At 33.0% G+C, this 22,402-nt stretch overlaps 1 protein-coding gene across 1 annotated transcript; it reads left to right on the top strand.

The window, feature by feature from the left end:
* The first annotated feature begins 447 nt into the window (after positions 1-447).
* MS3_00007294 (uncharacterized protein) lies at positions 448-13,333 on the top strand. The gene is made up of 2 exons (XM_051215551.1): positions 448-828; positions 12,430-13,333. Exons 1-2 carry the CDS (start codon positions 614-616, stop codon positions 12,683-12,685), a joined length of 471 nt encoding a protein of 156 aa, XP_051066082.1. The 5' UTR covers positions 448-613; the 3' UTR covers positions 12,686-13,333.
* Positions 13,334-22,402: the final 9,069 nt, after the last annotated feature.

Here is a 22,402-nt window from a genome sequence, read left to right as displayed (position 1 = left end):
ACTCCATCAAGATTCTTTAAACCACTTCAATCAAATTAGATCCATAAATCGTGGGATTTTTGAATTTCGAACAGATTCACTTATTCTGTGCGCTCATGTTTTGTTAGGAAAGTCAAGATTGTTTTACCGCTTATGTTAAAAAAAAATTGAAACTGACTAGACTGGAATCAATCCATCTCCATAGATAAACTCTCTTGGAATAACAACTCGAAATATTTCTTTCTTCTGTATTATATAATAATGACATATAACGTTGCTAAGGCAATAACAATTATATAATGACTTTTTTTCAAATTATAATGAACATTACATTAAAAAAACATACGATCTATAATAATACACACATTAATACGAGTATCAGATTTGTTTTTATTCTCTTAATCCTGTTACCACAAAGCAACCAATAGGGTTTGTTACTAACACTGACCATAACCAATAGGAATTGAATAGAAATATATGAGTAAATAATAGGTGAAATATAATATCATTATAATTATCATCAAATTGAGTAATCATATTCATTTAAACATTATTCATACATTAACTTGGATTTCTTAATAGAAAGAGATAATACAATCCATATTTCATATATCTTATTATTATTATTATTGTTATGAATCAAACAAGTAAAAAAAGAAGAATATGTCTTCCAGTAGATGGAAGTGATCATTCTAAACGTGCAATTGAATGGTTTATTAAAGAAGTTTATCGACCTGGTGATGAAGTTCTATTTGTACATTGTTTAGAATTACCATATTTACCAACAATTAGTTTAACATCCGGTTTAAAAGTACCTATTGATGATTGGACTAAAGCACTACAAGAAAAGTAAGTTATTTTCTTCATCATTAATGTGTACATTTTATATCGGTAAAAGATTCAAATGAACTTCTTATTTAGCTGAAATATTGAATAATTTGAAACTAAATGAGATAATTATATATATAAGGTTAATTAAATACTGATTAGTCAGTTCTAGGGAATCAAATATCAGAGAGTATAGATTTTTTTTTCATATATTCAAATGATTGATCAATATTTTAGTATATTAATCTGACCTTGGATACTGATATTTCTTTTTGGTAATATTTGGCTCCCGAATGCCCTGATACGGCTGAGGGTGGGGAGAATCCGTTCTCCTTCTCGAAGTGCTCTCACATGGCCACATGTATACAGTTACTGACAGAGAAGTCCTACTTACTACCTTCTCGTGGCAGGGATGTTGTGTACGAAAAGCGAATGTCCGGCGCTTTAACCAGGTTGATGGATATGGAGGATCCAACTGGGGGAGTTGCAAAACCCCGACCCCATACAAATAGTGCACATGAACTCCAGGATCCTGAACGAACAAATGGCGTACGAACCAATTATTGGTAACCGTCAATTATGGGACTGCATCTCCTGACGTTGATCCACTGCCTTGTGGATCAGACCTTTAGGTCAAAGGCTCCGGGTGTGGTCCTCAAAGGAAACTACTTGTTTCGGTCTGGGCACCCGGGCAGTATCATAGCCCATAAATAAATCAAGTGACTTTTGTGGTGCATCTATTTTCAGTGCCCCTTTGTACCAATATTTATGTGTTCAAATAAATAAATATCACCTAACACATAATATTATAGAGATAATACAAACTACTTTGTGATATGTATGTATAATCAATATCTTATGTTCTAATACACAAGAAATGAATAATTCGACATTATATACTTTTCTATAATACACAATATTCTATTCAAAAGAATTTAATGATTAGTTTAAAGAAATCATGAAATCATTAACCAAGTAATGAAGCTTAGTTCAATCCGATTATAAAATACCATACCATAAATGATCCAAAAACTATATGAATGACCAGTTTTTGAATTATGAACTATCCTTTTAATAAAATTAAAAAAAGGAAACTGCTATTAGATCTTATCGTTAATTAATTATGGACAAGATTACATTTCTGATGATTCACTAATATTTAATGAGTTGATTCAATGTACATTCTAAACAAAATGTACTATGTTTTGTGACGTTAACCAATGGAGTTCAACTGGTTCTATTGTGAGATACTAACACATTGAAGACAATTGTGGGCGGTGGCGCAATTTTGTGAATTGGTTAAAGTTAGACATTAACGCGGTTGGATGCCGGCCGTCTCAGTGGTCTAGAGGTTAAGCGTTCGTGCGCGCGAGACTGACAGGTCCTGGGTTTGAATCTCGTGAGGCGGGGCCGTGGATGCACACTGTTAAGGAGTCACATACTAGGACGAAACGGGTATCCAGTGCTTTCAGGTTTTCAATCGCGGTCTTACATTCATCCACCACCAATTTTTGAATACTTAAATTCTTAGTTGACGTATTTATCATAGATTAACTCACCAACTGATTATAGCTAGACTGTCATTGAAAACCAGAAACACTAGACAGTTGTTTCAGCCTGGCTTTGGACCACTCAGCAGTGTGCATCCACGACTCAGTCATAGGGAATCAAACTCAGGGCATTCATGTCTCATAAGTGAAAGCTTAAAGTCTAAACAACTGATCCGGCATCCAGTGGTATATATTTCTGACTAAAATCAATCTATGATATTGTGCACCCATCTTTCGTTGTCGTCAGTGAGTTACTTCCACATACCCGATACATATTAACTTTATTGGTTACGGCAACTTACTAAGACTCCAAGAGGAGGCTAGTCACTAGTGAGCACATGATTATTATTATCATAGATGTTTGTGAATATTTTACAATTTTTATGGTTGTAGTCACGAACTGATCTTAGCTAGTTAGTAATGTAAGCTGATGAGGAGTCCCCTACTAGAGCAAACAACTTTCCAGGTTTCCAATACATGATCTAAATAAGATAAGTGAGTGGCTTAAACTGTAAAGCTTTCACAATCTCCACAAATCCCCTATACCACTTATACAATTATCAAAATAAGATACAGGAAAGACAATAACAGATTACAGTTTTTAAGTCTCAGTAATTACATAACCAAACTACTTTTTGATGCACAATTAAAAAGAGATTGTTATATTGATTGACGATAATTTTATGTACCAGAAGGGGTTTTGTGGAGATTGTAGTAATTTCAATAGTTGAGATCATGAGTTAATTGAAGCTAGACCACCATGGAAAACCTGGAAGCATTGGATGGCCATTTCGTCCTATTGTGTGACTCCTCAGGAGTGCGCATCCATATTACTATCTTCTATCTTATTTCTAACATTTAAGAATAAAACATTTTAGTCTTTTGACTTTTGAATTAATTTTAACAAACTATTTAATTTGAAATTAATTCTTCTGTATGAAAAATATAGTTGGTTTATGGAAAACAGAATATCGATGGTAATTTAATGGCCTGGAATCTAAATCCAGTTGGATGGTATGATTGATCATTATTGAGATATACATGTCGAAATATATATCGTCAATTCTCGTATATAATCATCGACTTAACTGGAGTTAGTGTATGATAGAATTAAATAACTAAAATATGAAAATGAATTTCGAATGTGCATATTTCATTAAATCGTTGATCTGAACAAAGAAACTATCGAAGAAACGAAGCGAAACGACATGCAGTGGAGAAGGCATGTAAGCCAACTTCATTTAACCAAGCGTTAATCAGTATTTATAGTCAGATATAAATAGGTTACAAACATGTGATCAATAGGATAACAAATGTGCATATATACGCTCATATAAAACCAGCCAGGGTTGATAAGTGAATCATTAACAAGGTCAATATGTGACTCAAGAAGAATGGATAAATAGACCTGTCTAGAAACTAGAACAAGTTATATGGGTTTAACATAGTAATTGGCACTACAGTAATGTAGACAACTTTGGAGAAATAAATCGAAGGTTTGAATGTTAGATGACTTATCTAAGTTAAATATTATATTTTAAATATGATGTACATATATAAGATCATGTAAGCATTAGATGAAATCCATCATATACATATAAACAACTGGTGATATCAGTTTAATGTGTAAATAGTCTACTTTATGGATTCACTTGCTAATTAGTAACAGATGGAATACAGCCGTGTCAAGATCAAGATCAAGACAGATATGATCATAAACGGTACCGAATGATAAATGAATTATATCTTGAAGTGCTAATCATTTAGCTTTGAGTCAGTAATATAGATGATGATGTATTCATAATGACAACTTATAAACTAGATTTTGCTTTGTGGCTTGAGGTGACAACAGACGTCAGGTGATACTGTTATATTTCAGTTTTAACTGACAAATGGAAAAGAAGAAAAATGTAAAACAAATGATGAAATAATGAGTCAGATTAGATTGCACTGTGCCATTTTGTGGGAAGTGATGAGGAGAATCAGTTTTACTATATTTTATAACTAGACTGTTGAACTACTATAGTATAAATCATTGTTAGAAACATTAGACCAACACTTTCGCACATGTTTTAGTTTATATTTTAGTGAGTGTTTCCAGCAAGATCATCCTTTAGTTTCAGTATATCTTTCAAATTGTCCAATTTTTAAAGTAGTTTGGATATCTATATAAATTATTGTCTATTGAAGCAACCGAAATTATACGTTGAGGCAACTTATAATTCAAGGAAGAATTCATTCCTAGTACCACAAATTATCCGTTACATCCTGTGAGGTAGTATTTGATTCTTATATTACGTAATTGACTTGTTGATGAGCTATTTGGGATAATGATGAAGCATTCATTGTCATTCTGTATCACATCTTCGGTGCTTGCTCCTAATTTATACAAACTGATTCCTAACACTAAACATGGTGTACAGCAAATAGCAGTGGAATGATAAAATGTAATAAGCAGATAGACTGATGACTTGAGTATGAAACTTGTCATAAGTTGTCTCATAATTTCAAAAAAACTGTTAGAATAATAAACTTATGAGTGAATCCAAAGAGAATATCACATGAGTGACCGATTATCATGATCGCTGAAAATGGTTGTCAAACTGGACTTTAATTTGTCTTCTCTTCGTTGGTACCTGAAAGGTTCTTTCAGATTGCTATTTTGATTTCATGTTTCTTTAAGTGAATCTGGGAAGGTAGATAAAGTGATACAGTTTTGATCTTGTGGAGCAGTCCACGTAGACCTCAAAAATATGCTCTATACAAACGCATCTACCATTCGAAGCTGTAAAAAACCAAATACCAAACATTTGACTTTATTCTTAAACAACAACTAAAGGTAGATTATATTATAGTACAATAAAAAAGTGAGCTATTTGCAAAGTTATGACTACAGTTTTAGGTAAACAAGAAATAAACTAATCGATGAAGCCTTGAATTTACATCAAAACGGCCTATGCCAACATAGATTGCTTCCTCTTCTATGAAATCTTGAGTTTTAATGTTACTTAACATCTCATATTCCTCAGTTTTAACCATTCATTTTAAAAACAAATATTTTGTAATGATTGTGTGGTGCTTATTATTTATATCTGTCACTTTGGAGACCATATGTAGCTTAGGTTGATGAGTTTAATTGTGTTATATTCAAGTGGATCAAATAGCTTAAGTTCACCGTCGTATTCAACAGAATCATCATCAGCGCTTCCTTCAAACTGGTATATATATATATAATACTTTCATTTGTCTTGACTTTTCATTAACACTGAGATTAATTCATATAATCAAAATGAAGTATTTTATGTTCAGACTAAACTAATAACATAAATATTTAACAACATTTGTTTTCATTACTGATGATATACTACCGATTGTTACAATGAATGTATGTTTAAACTTACATGAACCTATTATGTCGATCTTAGATTTATATTGTCATTGTAATTTAATTAAGATTTTAATTATTTTATTGAAAAAAAAACAAAACATGGTTCAATTTGATTAAAATATTCAAATGTGTTCCCACAATTGTATATGAAAAGCATATGTCTGAAGATGTTTATTAAGACATAAAGTATTATGTATAGAATTCATTAGAGTGATAGTGAAAAGTGTAGGACATTAACTAACTTTCATTGTAATGAAATATAATAAGTTGAATGTAGACATGTCAATAATTACTGATTTGAATAGTTGATTTCATGAGCCAGTTGAAGGTAGACTATCATGGAAAAACTGGAAGCACTGGACAGACGTTTCGTCCTAATGTGAGACTCCTCAGCGGTGCATATAAACCTCGCGAGATTCGAACCCAGGACCTATCAGTCTCGCATGCGAGTACTTAACCACTAGACCATTGAGACAGCTGGCATCCAACGGTGCTGGGGTGTCCCACAATAAGACGAAATGGACGTCCAGTGCTTCCAAATTTTCCATGGTGGACTAAACTCAATTGACCCATGATCTCAACGATTAAAATTACTATAATATCCTCAAAACCCTTTCTGAAATCAGTGATTTGCTAGTTATTGAATGCATCTCATTATATTTAATGTGAAAATATCATAGAGTTACCTAGTGCTATCCTTAGTTAGTTGAAATTATAGTAATCAGAAGCTCATTTTAAATTAGATTGCCGAATGAATCAGTTGAAAATGGTTTTGAGATGATAGAGAAGATGGTTTTTAATATCGTAAGATAGTTATATGTACTTACTTCAATGATTTTCTTTAATCAAACTCGTTTAATTTAAAATGACTTTAGGAATATCTTAAAATTATCGTTAAAAAGTGGTTTTATAAATATATTTTGACTTAATGCGAGAATGTTCACTTGAATGACAAAATCATCCAGTCAAGGAAAGGTGTAATCTTGTTAAACTGAACATTATTCAGTGATCATTCATCCATTATTTCAACAAAAACTAAGATCAAACTTTATCTTGTGCATGTTCATACACTTAACACCTGAAGATTAAAATCGAGACGATATAGAAATCCAGGGTTTCCTTTTAATCGGCTCTAACTATCTAAAGTCTAACAAAGTGTATCATTTAAATGAGTAGTCACCTTAAACATTTCAATTCCTTCACAACTTGGAACTATACAATATGAGATCCACTACTAATTAGTCATTAATATTTATCTGGAAGCATATTATGCTTGTTTGCTTTGATATTTAATTCATTACTAACATATTCACTGTGCTACATTGTTTGGTGTTACGTGTTCTCCAGATGATGACTTCCTATTCATTGTATATATATCTTACTTGATTATGAGTAACGACATTTTAATACAGGCGTCATAAATCAGAATGACAAACAAGCGTTACACCAAGACTCAGTATTTTTAAATTGTTGCATTTTAAACCGTCGTAGAATAACATGGCTAATAAGGAAATAATTAAAATTAACTGAAAAAAAACCCAGACACATTAGATATGATTGATGAAAAGTACATGAATATGCATTGCTGTGATCGACCTTCAACTTTACCAAAGTATTCTACCATTGATTCCTATCATGCAAAGGATCCGAAATGGTAATTATGTATTTTTCATTGTAACTCTCGTTAACAATCCGTAACATTTTAATCCAATCAATTTTAGGTACTCCCAGTCAAGCTAGCAAGTTATATAAAAGTAGACCATGAAACATCGCTGTAGGAGTTTTTAAAACGTTCGACTTGATATTGATTTGTTCAGTAACTATGTTTCACATCTAAATTTAGCTGCACTACACATTCGAGTTGAAATGACTTACTAAACACATGATTTGATTACGTGGTTACTTCTGCTTTGTTCCCGAAATGCCTCCGCAATCACATCTTGAATTTAATAGATCTAAAAACTGTATTTTCATCAGCATTCTTCATCATCTATGTATTATAAACTAATCAAAAAATCTCAGGAAAGGAGTTCTTCTAATAGCTAAAGATAAATGATGACAATATACAAATATGTCTATAATGAAGTTGAATATTCCAGATGATATTAACTACTGTGAAATAATGTTATTTGTCATTTCGTCCAATATTATAAGTGGATATAACGTTTATTCTCTTTATATTAGACTGTAGATCACCAATGTAGATGATCTATACTGAATGATTGAATACCTACTCCAGTTAGTGAGACCAGCACCGTATTGGCCATTCCATGGCATACGATTAACAGATACGCGTTAGTTGTCCTTGACTTTGACAGGAATCGATGATGTGTTTGATATTCAGTGACCCAACTACCGGATGATCTAGCTAGGACTTGGTGACATTTCACTGGCCTTACAAGACTAATTTCTAAGCTTGTTATCTTTGTCATTTTTCAGATGGCGACTGATTAGTATTAGGTTACTAAATATAAATAATTTATTCACATGACGATTAAGATCAAGTCCTAACTACAAATAAAATCTATTGTTATATGGTTGATCAAGCATAAAGTTCAGATCAGTTTTATTAATATTTGACCACACTATTACAATTCAAATTCAAAGAAATGATCATTCATTTAGAATAGTATATTCTTATTATAACTAGTTCACTTTACGTTAGCGTTCGATGATTGAACTTTATTCAAATAACTTTTCTCAATATTTAATGTACTTCAATGTATAAACCACTTTACTTACAAGTTTGATTCATTATAGCAATGGTTATAAATAAAAATTTATTGACTAAAATTGTTTATAATAAACTATGAAAATTATTCAAAACACATGACATTTCAATACAAAAAGAACAACAAAAACAACCCCTAATCACTAAATAACAATATGAGTTGATAAGATATTTATCTCATCTTATTGATAAAGTCTGGAGTTCAACCAGGTCTGTTGTGAGATAGTAACTCACTGAATACAATGATGAATGTGTCTCTCAGTTTCGTGGATTACTTGAAGTTAGACATTAACGCCGTTGGATGCTGGCTGTCTCAGTGGTCTAGAGGTTAAGCGTTCGCGCGCTCGAGACTGATAGGTCCTGAATTCGAATCTCGCAAGGTGGTATCGTAGGTGCGCACTGCTGAGGAGTCCCACAATAGGACGAAACTGTTGTCTAGTGCTCCCAGGTTTTCCATGGTGGTCTAGCTTCAAATGACTCATGATCTCAACTATTGAAATTACTGTAATATCCACAAGAACCCCTTTTGATATATAATTTTAAAATGCTGAAACATTTGAAACTATATGAGAAAAAGTTTTGCATGTTTCACATTGATAGTAGAACGAAGATTTAGTCTTTTAAAACGATTGGTATATAGTAATATAGTTTTAAGTTGACTATATAAAAAAGAAATGAAAAAAACATTCCAGTTTACATGAGTAATTATGTTTTAAAAGTTAGTTACGGATATATTTGAAAGATCATTTTCTACGGTAACTTATGTAACCTACATTTGTTTGAATAATAAGAATGTTACGTCCGGTCAGTATAAGGCGAATAACCTCGTTTATTCTTTTATAAATATTAACACAACACATACAGGTGAACAATAGTGTTTTCAATTCGATATTCATTAGGTTTTACTCTTATATACAGTATTATTTATTTGCATATACTCAAAGTATTAAACCAGTCAAGGGAATTTATGAGTTAATCTTAGCAATGAAAAAGGATTATATAGCTAGTCAATAATAAGTAAAAAGTACAAATCGATATTAAGGATATGGGTATTAGTAAACATATAAAGAATAAACAGTATAATAACATGTATGATTACATTGAAATAGAACGTAAGTTAACCACCCATCTTATATCTTGACGTAGTGTGCTCCATATTGGATTACTTAAAGTACTAGCTTGATCGCAATTTACTCCATAGAATTTGATCAGCACTAAGAAGGATTTGACATATATGACACTGGTCACTACTCAGTGATCCATCATTTGTAAAGACATCTCATTCCTACAGGATGTCAGTTGCAAATTGAATAACCTGGTGGTAACATCTTTAACATTAAAACTGAGTGATATAGAGTTGAATAGCCAAGGTGCACCAGATGATAAAAATAACCTGTGTCCTGGCTTCTTTCCCGACTTGTTCTAACCACGTCATTACAAAGTCTGTCAAAGCCCAAAAAAAACTTACTACCACAAAAATCTTAAAGACTTACGTAGTAGTAAATACATGAATAATCAGTTTAAGTAGGAAGTTAGTAAAGAAGAAAGGTAAAGCAAATATCAGTTGAATTGGTAATTACCTAGGGAAGTGACAAAACAGGCTATATTATCCCCTACTTGAGGAACTATCATTGGTTAGTTAGAAAATGATAGAGAGACTAGCTAGATCAAAAGTCCTCCAAGTTCCTATCAACTAGGCTGAAGATAAACCCCACGTCGTCAAGTCACATATATTGCTTTACTTACTTACCTACGCCTGTTACTCCCAATGGAGCATAGGCCGCCGACCAGCATTCTCCAACCCACTCTGTCCTGGGCCTTCTTTTTTAGTTCCATCCAATTCTTGTTCATTTTTCCCATGTCTATTTCCATTTCTCGGCGTAATGTGTTCTTTGGTCTTCCTCTTTCTCTTTGGCCTTGAAGATAATAAATGGTTGCTCTGGTTGTCAGAAGGGGCATCGGCCTCGCAACTTCCGAAGGAATTCGGCTTTCATCATGAGGCAACCTTCTGATTCCCAGGGCAGAGTTTAAAAGGTTCGAATAATGTTTTCTGGTTAGCGTTTTTTTAGCGAGTTAGTTTTCTACAGGATGGGGTTGCTAACCCCATGCCCAACCCTCCTCCTTTATCCGGGCTTGGGACCGGCAGTAGCCCCCGGAGGGACTACAGGCGGATTTAAGTTATATATATCGGTGTATATTGATGATGATCCTTATGAGGATCAATTTAAAAGTAATATTGTTCGCTCATATATGCTCCTTCAGTTAACATAATAGAAATGTTAAATATTTATTTACAGACGAACAAATGAATACACATATTGACGGCAATTTCCCATCAGAGTTTATGATTATATTAAAGAAGTATTTATCCAGAACATTTGAAGTCGTTATGGTTAAAAAAATTATAGTCTGGGTCGCATATCACTCAGTCAAAAATTACAGGAAATTCATATATTACTTACTAATTAATTCCTCGAAGAATTCTTTAGAAAATCATTTCATTCAATCAGAATTCAATAAAGATTCTCAGAAAATTCTAGGACGAAAAATGACAGGATAATACCTATTGTGGTACTAAATTCATTGTATCTCCAAGAGCCTCTTGAATATCCAGGCTACCAATAAACCTCAAAATTCTCTTATTTTTTTACACAAACTAACCTTAAAGTAGGGCCTCTTTTATACTTCCTGCCTTCACTATAGTATTAGGTACCTAAGTGTATAAAGGACCAGCAGGTAATTATCAAACCATTACTAGGCATTCAAGTTTCAGATGAACCATATAGCATATATTTTTCAGGACGGGATAACATCAGTGCCAACTGGAATATAAATTCATTTACCAGAAAATGTTCAATATAATATTAAACAAACATGTCTTCAAAAATAATCGGCTTCATACAAATTAGTGATTATGACCCAAATAAATAACGGAAATCAAGAACCAATGTAAGTTACAAAACCATTGGAAATCTAAGAGTACTGAACGACCGTTTGATCAGAGTTTGGGATCCCTAAGTAGTAATCATTCACGACATAGCAACCGGGAATCTGACCATGAACCTTCGGTACCTCCGATGATGGCCTAACCTCTAGTCAATTGAGGTGTCACCCAACGGTATACAAGTCTAACTTCAATGAATTTACTATTAAGTCAAATCATAGGGCAATAAAATACAATGTTTAAACTGATGCAACAGATTGCTTTGTAGTACCTTTAAAAAACGGAAACGACAAAATTGAAGCCAAATCCATATTTACATAGTTTATCCTATACATAGATCAATATGTGCTGACTACTTTCCATTAACAGTTATTCTTATAGACTGAACTAGAATTTGGGACAGTATTTTGTCTAACGTTATAAAAGTATATATGCTTCGTATACGTGCACTATGATTAGAAGGCAGTTTTATTATGGATTATGAAGTCTTTACTTCAAAGTCAATCAAGTGACATTGAGACAATTTCGTGTGTTCAAGTATATTTCTTTTTAAAAATAGTTTGCATCAAGGACTAGCGTCAACTGGCTAACCATTGAGGACTAGAAAGAACTGAAAAGTTAACAATGCCTATTTTTAGACTCTTCAACATTAATGACTAATGACTTTATATTATATTAATCTCAGAACAATCTTTTACAGCTAGCGTGTCATTTTAAGAACATTAGTTTGGAGATTAATAATTTATCTTACTGCTTCAGTAGACTTGAAAATACACTGGATATTGGAAACCGTTGTACTGAGTAAGGACGTCAATCAGTTTGAACGAACTAACTATTTAAACTTCTGTTCCAAATGTATTGTATTCATTAGTAAACATTGACATACTATGGTGATTTGCCATTATTATCAACGAATTTATCTGAAATGCAATTATTCCGAATCTTTTTATCTTACGATTAGCAAAATAACGTAATTATGTTGTTTTTTAATTCTCTATTTCTATTTTAGTATCGCTCAAACAACTAAATTGAATAATGAGTATGGTTATATGTGTGAATGCAGTAAGATACCATACGATTTTATAATAAAAAATGGAATAGCTCCAGGTGTTGGAATAGTTCAAACTGTGGAAGAGCATCATGTTGACTTAATTGTTATGGGTAATCGTGGACTAAGTAGACTCAAACGTACACTACTTGGTAGTGTAAGTAGTTATGTAGTACACAATGCATATGTACCATGTATCATAGTGCCACCAGTATGAAGAAAAGAACAATCAATATTTATACATATATGAAATATCTATGAAGCTTTTTTTGAAATCATATTTTTTATACTTACCGGATTACTCTTCTTTCTTGACATTTATTCATTGTGTAATACGTTATTAGTGTCATTTTAGAAAAGAAACTTGTGTATTCATTATTTGTTGTTTTATTTTATAAGTATCTAAATAATGTTGACTATTGAAACTACATAAAAAAGATGTACGTTCCCTTTTTTAAGATTCACAGGAAGTTAGGAATGATTACTTTTGTTTATAAGTAATATCGGTGGTGCAGATTCGGTTGCTCAGTATTTGTTTTTGGAATTCATATGCATTACTACATCTCCTGCTTACTAGTTTGATGTCAAGCACTGGCTAGAAAGATCTTGAAATAACTATTTTACTCTATAACGTAAATTCTTACACTTACGTGCAAAATGTTCAAAATCTACATTCTCTTCAGTGACCGTCGTTGTTTCCATTTTATATCTTCAACCTCTTAATATGTTATTGCGTAATACGCTTTATAAAATCACATATGAAATATTTGTCTCTATGTTGATCAGTTTCTGAATTTTGGTAAAGGAGGGAAAACTCGTAAAGTATGTGTTATCTTTTTTTTCAATACATGTGTTAGTACAAGTCTGTTAAAGTGTTATGGTAAATTATCAGTAGCTCAACTTAGGCACAGGACAACGCAGAGAGTAGTGTCCACGATCCTATCAACTAGGCTAAAGATAAACTCCACATTGTCAAGTCATCTGAGTGTATCGTAGGCAGTAATTAGGGTTGTGTTTTCGTTTATTCAGTCAATCACTTATAGCTATTTTGGAACAATTTCTATTATAGAAATAATTGGAGGTATGAAGTTTGCCATTTTGTAATTTTTCTTCTATCATGACAAAGTGTGCTACACTTCACTCGTCCATAACATGAAAGGGTGGCATTTTTGTCGTGGAATAATCCAGCAGAAACAACAAGTTAAAACATGCCCTCCATCATGGACTGTGATAGTATAAATAACAACAACAACCTACTGTGGGAGAGAACAAAGCAGATTCCAGCGGAGGAAGAAGTCCAGAAGAAGCGTTGGAACTGGAACTGAGTCACAAGGTAAGCCCTCACTTAGACTCCTCAAGGCCAAAGGAGAAGGGGAAGACCAGGGAACTACATTACGTCGAGAAATGGAGACAGACATGAGAAAAATGAACAACAGTTGGATAGAACTAGAAAGGAAGGCCCATGACAGAGTGGGTTGGCGAATGATGATGGGCGGCCTATGCTCCATTGGGAGTGACAAGCGTAAGCAAGTGAGTAAGTAATAAGATTCAGTAAAAATAAAAAGAAGGACACATACAACTGAATTTTATGAGGTAAAACGTTTTTAGAAAAATCTGTAGTTTTCAGTGGATATCAGACTAATAACTCTAATAACTCGAATAATAAATAATCGATAGGTAATCAGTTATTTTTTGAATAATAAATGAAAGACTTGAAAGGCATATTCACATCTAATTAATGATTTTTATAAGTTTTTCTTGATCCGAGATCTGACTCTTATTTGATCGTTTCTGATTGTTATTGAAGTATACATGTTGCCATTCCTCGTATGTAATCGTCGAACTGAATCGCATTAGAGTATAACGAAATAAAAATAAGTAAAATACGAGAATGGATGTCAAATACGTGTATTTTATGCAGTCGTTGATCGGAAAGCGAAGCAAAACAAAGTGACGCGCGGTAGAGAAGATGAGTGAGCCAACTAGAATTAATCAAGCCTTAATCAATATTTATAGTCACACAAAAATAAGTTACAGACATGTGATAAATGGGATAAAAAGTGTATACATATACGCTCAAATGAAAACAATCAAGATTGATAAGCGTATAATTAACAAGGCCAAAATGTGACTCAAGAAGGATGAATAAAATGACCTGTGCAGAAGCTAGAATAAGCTATGTGAGCATAACATAGTAACCGTCACTACATATCCTCCTTGTAGAAAATCGCACACTTATTTGAAAAAAAGTCTGTTTTCGAAAATATCGCAGATGAGGCGTGTGGTAGGTAGCGAAAAAATTGTAACATATCTGATAGATTACAGTGTCATATGAGGAGCGAGTGTATCATACGTGCCATTTATATAAACAAATGCAGATGAATATTGTAAAGACGCGGACAAAAATGAAATGTTAGCATGCGATCATGAGTTAATAAGTGTACAGAAAATTAACATAAATTTATGTCATGACTGTCTGGACGATAAAATAGCACGTTCGAATGAGCGATCCGAAATACCGTGAAAACAGTAATAACTCGTTTATGAGTATGACAGCGGAATTAATCGTGAAAATAAGTATGGTAGAATAAAACAAGGATTGGTCTGTGATGCTGACAGAATATAAGGATAAAGAACAGTGAAATATGAATATGTTTTGATGAGCCACAGTAGAGTAAATAGTGTCAATCAGCCATGAGTGGATTCGAATTTGCACACATGGAGTTTTTGTTTGTACGATATGACCAATCAAACCGTGAAATAATAACTGCATTGATAGGGGATATTCATCGCTGTACTGCAATCCATAACAATCATAAGATATAAAGTCAGCGTACGTCGTCACGTTATGACCAGATGCCTCGAGTTATTGTTAAATATGTATTAGTAGAATGACCAGGGAAACATAATGTTTATTGTAGAGACAAGATACGCAGAGGGAGACGCGCTCGACTTCGTGTGTTTCGAAACCGTACTAAGACATGTTAAAAATACCAATACATATGGTTGTTCATGACGGCGAGTGAGACTGAACAAGAGTGGATCCTTGAGAGACTAGTTCTAAACTCTATGTTCTGACATAGTATGACGGGAATAGAATATTCATTGCATTATGGGTAAAGAATGATACAGCGTGCAGTTGTACATGTGAACGAATAGATTAGATGGACGTAATCGTTACTAATCGGCTAGTAATGCGACATCGAATACTTGATTTTGAGTATAGACATTAAAGTAAAGATTATCGATTAAACAAAAAATGGCTCAAGTTTGGTTTAGATTGTCGTTGAAGAAGTAGGAAATGACAATCGCTGAGTACAAATGAGGTGAATGAACATTAGTTTCATGTCGAGAACATAAGTTCCTACTACCGGAAGTATGACTCCAAACTTATGTCTATGATACATTTGCTAACCGTCGGGGTAGTTGTGACCATGTCGTTATCAGCGTGCAGGAGGTTTGCTCGACTGCTAAGACTGAAAATTCAAGTTCATGCCTGGGTTGCTAGACCACCAATTTACTTAGCAGGTTCCAGGTTTTTCGGTGTATGAGCAGCTAGTAAACATGTCGGAAATATATGTGACATGCGATAGCCATGTATCCACGAAAATGAACGATAATAATTAAGCCACTGGTATGATAAATGATCCAGGACGTAATAAAGATGATTGATCCTAGCAAAAGATTTATTAGAATTAAAAGTATCCAAAGACATAATACACGATACGAAATGAAAAATGTGTGGTATGATGACGTAAAAATGACCTCAACTAAGTGAATGAGTGTAAAAATAGGGCAAAAATAACGGAAAAAATTGGAACAAACTCACTTAGATCAGGATAAATTTACGTTATAGAATAATAAAAACAGTCCAGTGAATTTCGAGTGTCATAACGTGAATGAAATGTTCGGTGGTTGATATGTTTGCATAAATCTCGTAATTTAGTGTCAGCACGAAGAAAAATAATAATTCCACGTTAAGTAATGATGTGATAATGAGATCATGATAAATATTTGAATCATAATGGAACAATCCACCTGATAGATCAGTGAGCAGAAGTAACAAAAAGCCAAAGTGTCGATAAGATAATACGATTTGAGCATGTCGATGTTATGCTGCACAGGCTTCACTGAATGAATCTTATTAGAGATTGAGTCGTTTTGGTTTCTCGGTGATTAAGTCAGCCACTTCTTTCGTTTATCGGACCTGTAGAGTTCAAGATACTCACCGTCTGTGTAGATTTTCAGGGTGCGTTTAGTTCGAAGTCAGGCTTGTCACTTTACTGGTGTCGTGACCTCTCTCTGGTTTGATCTTATGGTTAGAAACTGCGTTATTTATCGATTAAGCTGGCTTTGCTGAGTTTGTTTGTCGAAAAAAATGGAGTGCAGAAGGTTTATCATCGACATAGTTTACTGCGTTAGGTTCGGCTTCGGCAGGCTCAACACTCAAGTGGCCCTTAATCTGACCCCAAATGGTTCGTAAGAATGATAGTTATCGAATGATTGCTGTGGAAATATACATCCTGGCTATCCTCGTATATAATCGTCGAATTAACTCACGTTAGTGTATAATGGAATTAAATAATTAAAATGCGAAAATGAATTTTGAATGTGTATATCTCATTACAGCGTTGATCTGAACAGGGAAACTATTGGAGAAACAACGTGTAGTGGAGAAGGCATGTAAGCCGACTCGATTTAATCAAGCGTTAATCAATATTTATAGTCACACAAAAATAAGCTACAGACATGTAATGAATAGGATAAGATGTACAAATACATGTACTCTTATATAAAAACAATCAAGGTTAATAAGTGAATAATTACGAAGATCAAAATGTCAGTCAACAAAGATACATAAACTGGCTTGTTCGGTAGCTAGAATAATCTAAGTGAGCATAACAATAGTCACTGACACTACAAGACAATCATAACATATGTTTACTTAAACAATCTGTGTAATTTTTATATTATCGAAGAATATGTTTGATTTAGTATATAAAAATTGATCAATCTCATAGGTTATTTCGATTAGTTTTACACATTCTTAAATAGTTGCGTGATCATATTATGATATAAACGCATATAACTTACACATTTTAGCCTGTTTCTAAAATAGAAAAAAAATTGGCAATAATTAACATACTTTGATTATTTTAATAAAGCAAAACAAAAAAAGTTGAATATTATTTTGCATGAAAATATTATTTGATAAATTTGTAAGTTTCCTTAAGATCAAAGAAAGAAAAAGAAAAATGTTGACAAATTCTAGGAATTTCGGTTGAGATCGTGAATTGATTGATGTTAGACCACCATTGGAAACCTGGAAGCACTGGACGGCCGTTTCGTTCAAGTATGGGACTCCTTAGCAGTGCGCACCACGATCCCGCTCGCGGGGTCCGAACCCAAGGCCTTAAGTCTCGTGCGTGAACACTCAAACTTTTGGACCATTGGGCCGGTATCCATTGGATTCGCACTGCTGAAGAGTCTTAAAATAGGACGAAACAGCCGTCCAGTGCTCCCAGGTTTCCAACAGTGGTCTAACACCAATCGGTTTATGATCTTAATCAAAAACTTAATAATTTCCACAATTGATTGATTGTGTTTTTTAACCACTTAATGTTGGTATTTAAGCGCTTTTTTTTAAAAAAACATTTATCATCCATCACAAAGATAATTACTGATAAACTGAAACAGGATAATCGAATTGATTAGTATAACTTTTTTCTCTGTCTTTTCTTTGAGAAAAGCGTTTGAAGGTGGAGATTTATGCAGACTAATAATGTTTAGAATATATGCAAAGATGGATAATGGCTAGTAGTGGAATCCCATTTGGGATTCGTCAGCTGGATGTACCTGCATCTTAGAGTTGATGTTCACCCTAGGACTCGAACCCAATGCTGTTTGCTTCAAACACCATCGTGTTATCCACTTAGCTTCTGAGTGCTGATTGCGACAGAGTGAACATTAACTTTGAGATGCAATTACATCCAGCTGACGAGTCCCAAATAGGATTTCGCTGCTAACCACTATCCATCTTGGCATATAATGCTTGTGAATTAAGATAATACTCACGGTATGCACATATGTCAATAAAGGACTGATCAATTGTAGTCCTAAATATCAATGGGAAGATTCAAACAAACAATATCAAGCGAATTTAATGTTTAGAATAATTAGATAATTAAAGGATACCTAGTTACAAATTATATATTTGTGCCGAGGGTTCTTTAATTTAGTCAAAAAATATTACACTAAAAGCGTTTTATATAATTATTATGATAAATTTCTTCAAAACAGTGAAAATTTACATTGAGAGTAGTCATTTTCGAATCATGTCAAAAACAAATTCTGTATTGTAGAAGAGTTTAGTTGATGAATCATAATTTGAATGAGTTATGAGTTCAATGAAATTATATTTTACTGATAATATTTATCTACTTAGAATATGCTCCTGAGAAAGTGAAGGCAATTTTTAGCCAATCTGAAACCAGATGACATAGATGAGCAGCTTTTATCAGAAAACTCGAAGAAGGTTAGGATTAAGAGTTAGTGCTGGAGTTGAAAGTAATGAGTAAGAGTTTAGGCTATTAATTAGATGTCAGGAGTAATGGTTAAGAAAAGAGAATGTTTTGTAATCATATATATGAATATTCATACACAGTTATTTGATCTTAACTTTTAAAAACCACTAATTCACACATAATACTTCATTATTCATAATTATCATTACTTTATCTTATCACATTTAGAAATTTTAATTGTTTTACTGACATAATATTGGTAGGTTTAATTCAGGTCTTAATAATACTCGGAGTGTCCATTATAACATTTTGAATCTCATGCATATATCCCAATAACTGCTACCTTGGATCCTACTGATTCGTCGGTAAAGTGAATATTTGAAGGGGTTTTGTGGATATTATAGTAATTTCAATGGTTGAGGTCATGAGTCAATTGAAGCTAGACCATTATGGAAAACCAGGAAGCACTGGATGGCCATTTTTTACTATTGTGGGACTCTTAAGTAATGCACATCTACGATCTCGCCTCGTGAGATTCGAACCCAGGACTTATCAGTCTCGCGTGCGAGCGCTTAACCTCTAGACCACTGACACAGCCTGCATCCAACAGTGTTAATGTCTAGCCTCAACTAACCCACGGAATTGAGCGATACATCCATCATCCATCTCACAACCGAACTGGTCACTGCTTCTCACTAGAACTGCAGGAAATACCTGTTGAAGCCAGTCGCTAGTGAGCATATGTTGATTAATATCAGAAGGGGATTTTGTGGATATTATAGTCATTTTAACAGTAGGACGAAATAGCCGTCCAGTGCTTCCAGGTTTTCCATGGGGATCTAGCTTCAATGGACTCATGATCTCAGCTATTAAAAGTGAACATTTACCAAACATGTTTACTAACTTGGGGGTTAAATTTTTTTATTGATTCAAAAATCCACCATCATTTTAACATAAAGTCGAAAACTATCAATAATAAATATAGAACAGAATAAAAATCGAAGGTAACTCTGGCAACAATTTAGAATATCAATACAAGTTACTCATTAATGATGTTTTTTAATTTATGAAGAATATAAACAAATGAATTTTCACTGTTTGAATCAAATAGGAAATTTTAAACGGTGTAAAGTAGACTTGATTTTAAGGAACAATATTGATCAACATGAAACAGGGTCTCATTATTGAATACAAAATGGAATATAAGTAAGTCAAGGTAGTAATTAAAGAAGAATAAAGACGTAACTTTGAGCTGTTTACTATGTGGTTTTGACTTCAGTTCTCATACATGAAAAATAGTTGTATAAACCTTATTTGTATAAATGACCGTGGGTCATAATGTTTTAAACAATTCCAAAGTCGGTTGGAAGCGGTCTACATATAAAAATATAATCCAATTTGTCTGAAAGTTGAGAAGACACTTGTAACCATTATGGGATAATGATGGAAATAACCAGTTTCAGTTCACATACTAGTAAACTAAAGGTATATGAGGTTACAAAGAACGTTTGTAGCCTAAACAAATGATTTCCTTAGTGTGGTTCGTTTTGATTTAATCATGATAAAGTTACAGATTCACTTATTTAACAAGTCCCAGATAAACATCACTTTTCTGTACATTTATTGTTTATAAGTATATAAATTCTCCCTAAGGCTCTACATTAGTGTACAGTGTTGTGACGGGCGGTGATACTGATACCCCTCACCCCTAACTAACTACTTAAACGAGAACAAAAAAGTGAGCGAGGAAGTGTACTGGACTACCGAATAAAACGTACAAATATTCGTTCAGATATATACCACTCTTATCCTTAGCAAGTGTATTCGCCCTTTAGGTCACATTTGATTACCATCGACTGACTTCCTCATTAGGCTACTTCTGATTGGCTCTCCATATCACATAGGTTTTACAATTAGATAATAAAGTTATTATCAAACAAATGGTGATGGGTTGATTTAACAATATAGTAATCAGTTAATAATACAATATAATACTGACATCACAATAATGTAGCACAAATATCATAACAGAGTTATTAGACTTGTATTCTCGGGTAAACATAACCCATAGAAAACAGAATATCAACAAATATTGATTTTGTACACCTTTTATTTAGAAATTAAAACAATGCTCTGAAAACAGTTTACATCGCAAGTTGATTTTAGCTAGACACTGAACAGCCATTTTGTACAGAAATAAAATGCTTTAGAAGTACCCAACCGCGATCTTGTTAGGAATCGGGTTCAAGATAGGTAAATAGCAGGATGAAATAAGATAGACTATTGTCAAATTGGATAAGCAGAAAGCACACTAATTGTAAGCATTACTGGAAATGAAAACTCCTAGTTGAATTTTCTTTATCCTAAAAACATATTATTACATAGTAAAAGCTATAGTAATTCCTTTCATAAATATACTTATTTAGTATACTCCTCAATCAACCATTAGAAACTATAATTGTAATGTTTAGCCTACGGTAGGTTTTTATCTATCTTAAAGGTACAATATTTGGTTTGAGGGAGGGTGCAAAGAAACATAGATATGAGATTGTAGAAGGAGAAAAAAAACGAAGAAAGAACTAAGTCATACAATGATGAAAATTACAATGTCGATTAATTTTAAGTTACTTCTATGATAGAAGCTTGAATATATTCAATAGGAATTCTCGAATCTACGTTTCTCACTAGTTATCTCTTAATTAACATAATTAATGAAACAAAATTAACATCTTTTGTAATCCAGAAATCGATCCATCTCTGTTGTGTCGATTAGTATACGTCTATGAGTATTTTTTTTTCTGAATTGAAGAATTGTATTGCAAGAAAGAACAAAAGAAGCTCATTAGCACTTACGGTTATGTTAAAGTAACATTATCAGACTATAAGAATGTAGTTATCTTTTCTCTTATCAACGGACAAAAAACAATCATAATAATTTAGTGCAGTGTTAGCAGTGATCAACCAGTTCATTATCATCATAATATTATGAATATTATAGATACTATAGCTGTAAATAATCACCTAAAATAAATAACCCTGTAGACATTCGATACTGATACCGGTCTCATTAGTTTTCACGAACATAATTAGTTGAATGTGCTTGGTTAAGCATTATGGTCAAACCAGGGCTTATTCTAGATGAGATCCGTTTTCATTTATTAGTTAGATCATTATTCATAAATACATCTATCTCAGCCTCCAGTTAAATAAATTTTTTCTTCCAAATGTTATTGTCTTTCTTTGTTTATTTTCTGGGGATAATCATTATAAAAAGATCAATAATGCTATTGCTAAATTATTACATATTGACTAATTATAAAATTAGACATACTACTGTTTAGTTCCAAACTGTCAATCATCATTCGAAACATTTGTGAAACAATACACTAGACAGAGGTATTTTTATATTT

The sequence above is a fragment of the Schistosoma haematobium genome, chromosome 4 (genome assembly GCF_000699445.3).
Source record: "Schistosoma haematobium chromosome 4, whole genome shotgun sequence".
NCBI lineage: Eukaryota > Metazoa > Platyhelminthes > Trematoda > Strigeidida > Schistosomatidae > Schistosoma > Schistosoma haematobium.
The sequence above is the reverse complement of the archived record's forward strand: the minus strand, read 5'-3'. Positions and strand labels throughout refer to the sequence as shown.

What these genes read in the sequence shown, in the direction of transcription:
- MS3_00007294 (XM_051215551.1), top strand. Translation starts at nt 614, where the DNA reads ATGAATCAAACAAGTAAAAAAAGAAGAATATGTCTTCCAGTAGATGGA. An exon ending in ACTAAAGCACTACAAGAAAA is followed by an intron (nt 829 to 12,429) that starts GTAAGTTATTTT and finishes TTTCTATTTTAG; the next exon opens with TATCGCTCAAACAACTAAAT.